The 6,021-nt window shown below is 37.1% G+C and overlaps 1 protein-coding gene across 1 annotated transcript; it reads right to left on the bottom strand.

Annotated features, from left to right (window-relative positions):
* Positions 1–506: 506 nt before the first annotated feature.
* LOC121417902 lies at positions 507–2,332 on the bottom strand. Its single transcript, XM_041611635.1, has one exon. The coding sequence runs from the start codon at positions 2,313–2,315 to the stop codon at positions 507–509; it is 1,809 nt and encodes a 602-aa protein (XP_041467569.1). The 5' UTR covers positions 2,316–2,332.
* Between the last annotated feature and the right edge of the window lie 3,689 nt (positions 2,333–6,021).

Here is a 6,021-nt window from a genome sequence, read left to right as displayed (position 1 = left end):
TTAATCTACCCCAGAATCAGTTAGTGAAAGTTCAGAAACTTCAAAATGCTGCCGCTCGCATCGTTTCTCTATCCACCAGGCGCACTCACATTACTCCTATTTTAAGATCCTTACATTGGCTCCCTGTAAAACAGCGTATTATGTTCAAGATTTTGTTGTTAACTTTCCATTGTGTTCATGGCTCATCTCCCCAGTACCTTATTTCACTGATCAAAAGTTATACCCCTTCAAGATCCTTACGTTCCTCCCTTTCCAATTCTCTTGTTACCCCCAAAGTTTCCAAAACTTGGGGTGAAAGATCATTTGTTTACTCATCCTCGAAACTGTGGAACAGCCTCCCTCATAACATCAAACAGTGCTTGACTTCTGAAACTTTCAAAAATTACCTCAAAACATTTCTGTTCAATTCTTCTTAATTTCTTTTATAATTTCCTAAAAAGCGCCTTGAGCACTCTACAGAGTGGATTTGGCGCGATATAAGTCTTAATTATTATTATTATTATTATTTAGAATGTGAACCGCTTTTCAAAGACAAAAATACTTTCTCCATCAGAAGCAATTATCTTGCCTGATGATGAGATCATTACACGAGATAATGAAAGGCAACCACGCCTATCATCCTCATCAGTCAGTCTAGTTGATAGAGGGAATGACGTCACTCTTCTCATCTTCACTTCACTCCCACTCATCACCTGATCAATCATACACGTCTTGTACTCATCATCTGATGTCACGACGTAGAGGTCGTCTGTTATAGGATCAACACTGACATTCAAGATGACATCACTGTGGGGGATTTCCCTTTGACCACCCTGTCTGTCTATGATTAGTACTCTCTCATCAACAGGGCAAGGTTGAGCGATGATGTGACCTGATGATAGCACACCTCGCATCACTACATTCTGTTTACATGTGATGGTATTCACGATCTTACTATCAGCTGGGTTGATGACGTATATCTTAGACTGACCCCACTCAGCAGCGATGATCATCCCATCACGGTCAACAGCTACACACACCGGTGAGATATTGTGCGTTGTGTTTCTTGGTATTGTGACGTCATTGACCCGCATCCATTGTCTGTCATACACACTGATGCATCCAGTCAAACTGTCCCCTGTACAACCTCTACACCATCTACCACATACTATCTTACCATCATTCAGTAATGCACAGGAGCGAACCCATGATGTATCAGTACCTGTTATCACTCTCTGGATGTGTTTAGTGTTTATATCTAACATGTATGTATGCTGGCTACCTGACGCCATGTCAGTGATGATCACATTACATTCATCTATGCATCCCACAATACATGGGCATGTGATGTTATCTTCAACACTGATTGTATCACTAAGCATCCACTCACCATCATACCCACCAATCCTACCATCATACTTCTCTCCCCCAACACCCTTCACAAACCTCACACCTGATATTCTATCAGTGATTTGTTTCACATCATTCTTGTTTAGTGGTTTCTTTAGTTTATCACTCACTGACATGTTCACACTATGACCATCTTTAACAATGTTTTTATCGTCTTCTAGTACTGTATTTATGGTCTGTATTGCATTCTCTATTGTTTCTGTGCCATCCTGCAATGATTTCATCAACTCTCTGATCTTCCTATCCTTCTCTTTAACAATGTTATCAATGTCTCTATGAAGACCAATCTTCTTATTGTCCACGTGTCTTTGTCTAATCTGTGCATTTGTATGGATTAATTTAAGTTCTTTCTCTCTCTCTTCATTGTTCTTTCGAATCTTCTCATTAATCTTCATAATCTCTTCTTGAAGTACTTGATTCTGATCATCAAAAGCTTGGTTGATTTTGTCAGCCTCCATCTTCTCCTTGACTTTATCTGTGTTGATCGCCTCCTTGATTATGGAATTAACTTTGTCTCTCAAAGCTTGTAGATGGGTGTCTGTGTCTTTCGTGCATTGGTCAATTTCATCTTCATAAAGACGACCTTCTTTTAATTTGTCCCTCCCTTTTTCTTTTATGCTCGCAAGTTTCGCTTGAAGGTCTACGATTGCGACATCCATATTTTGTCGCACACAAGGGTCTAAATGATCTAGTGCACAAAAAGCACATAACGCTTTACCATGACTTTTACAATATAATTTTACCTTTTCATCATGTTCTTCACAATAAATATTTGGTACACCTCTTTTAACTCTTGCGATGCATCCTTCTTTAGAGGCGCAGTCATCACAGAGTCTCTTCTTCTCCTCCACGTAGTACGTCACATCTATGATTGATTGACACTCATTTCCTTCACATTGTTGGTCTGGGGTGAAGTTAGCCGCCATGATGATCAGAGTAGTGATCTGATGAAAATGGAAGACAAAACAATATATAAAAAAGGAAGATAGATAGATAGAGAAAGACAGAGAGAGAGAGAGAGAGGGGGGCAGATTTGGTGGTAAAGATTTATAAAGAGGGAGAGTTAGAGTGGAGGAAAGAGAATGCACACAGATAAATAGGGGTGATTTGAATAAGGGGGGGGGGTGGGATAGAGATGGAGGGAGGGAGACAGAGTAGCGGTTAAAGAAATAAAAAAAAGAAAGAATCAATGAGAGTGAGGGTAAGAATAGGAGAGCAAGGAAAAGACAATTAAACCATCTAGCGAGAAAGGGAGAGAAGGATGAAAAACTAAGAGAGAGATAGAGAGAAAAGGGGAGAGAGAAGCAGAGAAAAATAATAAGTCATAGAAACGACTTTTTTTTCCTTACGTTGGCAAATGCCCCATTATGAACAATTCTCTTTCTTAATCACAAAATGTTTAAATTAACGATGACATAAATCACAAGAAAAAAATATTTCTGATTGTTGTGATAGAGTAAGACAACTTTTGCTTTTCACAATTTGTCATATTACCTTTTGTGGTAAGCGCTTTCTTGTTCATCAAATATTCACCGAAGATGACATGGTTGCTGATGCAGCAGAAAGATGAAGGTGCGCTGATATGAATTGAAGAATAGGAACAATAATGTCAGACAAATGTTACAATGAAAATTGGGAATTGTAAAAATATATTTTTTTTTTTTTGCTATTTTTGAGGAACCCTTCTTTACAATTTTGGCTTTGTTAATATGAGTCTCCCAACCGTCTCAAGACCTTTTTTCCATAAAAGTGAGAAAATAGGATTGACATTTGATTAAATATGTAAGATCATATTTTCTTAATTTGTTACTGGGAGACATACTGCTCACGCACATACCATTAACTGTATATATAGGCCTACCCGTTTTCACAAAATATTGTCAAATTTTGATTTTCAAAATACCTTTAAAGGTATTGTTTAACTTTGTGAGCAGCCGATTTAAAAAATGCTCAAACCAAGATGAAACATGTGTACAAGTGGATGTATTAGAACTAATAAACCCTGAAAACGACCATTATTGAGAAGTAAAAGCTAAAACTATAAGGCAAACCCTGATTTTGTAAATAGGCGTCTTATAGACGCCTCGATAGTACACATAAGTGTATGGGATAAAATTAAGGTGGTGTTTCTGGTCACTTTATATTTCAATTTCTCAAGCACTAAATAATTATTTTCGAACACAATTTTTTCTGGGCTTCATTTTTGTAACATATCACAGACACAGGTGACAAGTGTGACCTTCTAGCTCAGATTTTTTAAAAGTCAAACCAATGTTAACAAATCACTTTAATCTATAATGTTGATCGATTTTTTGTGCGTGTGCTCGTTGAAGCTTTCTTGGTTTATATACATGAAGGCCTATATATACAATCATATTCTTTACGCTTCGATTAATCATAATCAGTTTGATATGTGACTGTGCGTAAGCCTCGATGTGGATTGTTTCATGCCCCTCCTACCCTGAACATTGTTCTCACGAACTGACGTTTTGTAGCTCCGTTTTTATTTATTCTCTCACTTATACAGTACGTATCGATAAAAAGTTTACACTTTCATTGATAAAGTTCTTGGAATTGAAAATGAAACAACCTGGGGTGATCTGTTCACATATGTTCTTGGGTTTTGGTCTCATCTTTTAAATGAAAGCATTTATTTGACAGAATGCTTCACTTGAGTGAGCACTGTCCATTTTAATAAATCTCACAGAAATCGGTTTGCGCAGAAATGCTTATTATTCACGCTGTGTCAATGAAAAACGGGGGAAACAAACTGACCGTGCGGTTAATTTCTCATACTTTTTTTCATTTTCAGTTATTTGAATAAAAATATAAATTTGAACATTCTGTAAAAATTTTGCAACCCAAGCTTACATTTTAACCCGAGGTAAGCACAACCATTACCTTTCTTGTGCCAGCTGGATCTGAAGAAAAATCTGAATGTAAAAAACATATATATATTTGGGATATTTCCAGCATTTTTACTAAGCTATTATTTTTAGTGCATAAGTTTTGATTTCCCTTTTCATTTTACTTCTTGTTTCTCGACACTTTTCCCGAGCATGACAATGATAAACAAAACGAAAATCATGCCAATCAAGCCATTCATCTCTGTGTAAAGCCAGATGCCGTCATAATGCCTCGGTGTGTGTGTGGGGGGGGGGGGGGTAAAAGCGCATTGGGGCTCTATGAACTATTTCGGGCAAGGAAACAAATTAAAAAGGTAAAACATATTTTCAAATTACTATTTTTTAAAGTCAATGAACTCTTCATGATTGATGTTTACCTTTATCCATATAACTATTTTTTTATTTCTGTGTAAATAATTTTTTCCGAACTTTTCAAAAGTAAGTGGTGCTCACTCAAGCGGAAAGTAGCAGTTATATCGTCATTCTTTTAAAGAGACCTGTACCAATTTTAATTGTGGAAAAAAACTTTAGGATATTTTACACACACACATATATATATTAGGATTCTCCTAAGTGCAATTTTTTATACGCACTGTAGAGGAAAGGAAGAGATGAGCAAGAAGAAAAAGAGGTTCAAATCTCAGTCATATTCCTTTCAACCGAAAAAACATGCATCTGCAGACATTACTTACAAATCAGCTAGTTTGGAATTATACTACTACATGTACTCACAACTACTAAATCTAATGAGATCAGTCTTTCTAGAGATCACCAAGATTGATAAAGGAAACAAAATACTCATCTAAAAACCCAAACTACAAGAGCGTTTCCCCTTTGCCATTGGAAATTCTTCACTTTCAGATAATGTTTCAAACAAACTATGAATAGAAACTCCGACCAATATCGTTTTGTCATAAGAGCATTTATAAAGTGTCATTTTTTATTTTTATTTTTAGGTCACAATATGAAACATAGCTCAATATGATTACAATGTGTATCTTTGTAGACCTAACCGTAATAAAAGTAATGGCAGGTAAATTAATTTGACTTTTAACTCTTCATGCGTTCACCTGTATACCCCCTTTGTGTTGCATTAATTTAGGGTCTCATTCACATTCGTGCCATGAGTCACAGACTCCTAACAATAAACCTGGCCATGGTATTGTTTGTGAGGAGGGTTTTATTGATTTTATCCTCTCCTTTTTCAATGATCTTCCGGCTGTGATCAGGATGTATTGATTTTTTGGGAAAACTCAAAGATTCTGTAATTTGTAAAGTGCGATAATCCTTCGAACGCTAAACTAATGTCGCACGCGCGATCAATCGATTGGTACACATGTACGGTATACAAAAATGCCAGGCTATACATTGGAGCTAGCCACGCTCTGGGGCATGCAATTGTTCGAAAAACAATGGGACAGGGGACGTCTATGGGAAATGTGTGGTTGTGCAAAAATGCGAACGAAACACGCCTACGGATGTGCAATAATGCGAACGCAACGCATGAAGAGTTAAACATAGTTTGATAGAGTCTTTTCTGTCTGTTCGATCTACTCTCTTATTACATGTAGATGACCACCGCTGTTCTCACCATGTTTGGATCAACATACAGGTGCGAAAGTGCATTTCCACAATGAACACTTTTTAAGAACTCATACCGAAGTACCTTGACAGGGGCCGCGGAACGGTTTTCAAAGTGGGGGGATAGGTGGCTGGCCATGCAAAA

The sequence above is a fragment of the Lytechinus variegatus genome, chromosome 6 (genome assembly GCF_018143015.1).
Source record: "Lytechinus variegatus isolate NC3 chromosome 6, Lvar_3.0, whole genome shotgun sequence".
Classification (NCBI taxonomy): domain Eukaryota; kingdom Metazoa; phylum Echinodermata; class Echinoidea; order Temnopleuroida; family Toxopneustidae; genus Lytechinus; species Lytechinus variegatus.
Note: the sequence above shows the minus strand (reverse complement) of the source record. Positions and strands in the feature narration are given on the sequence as shown.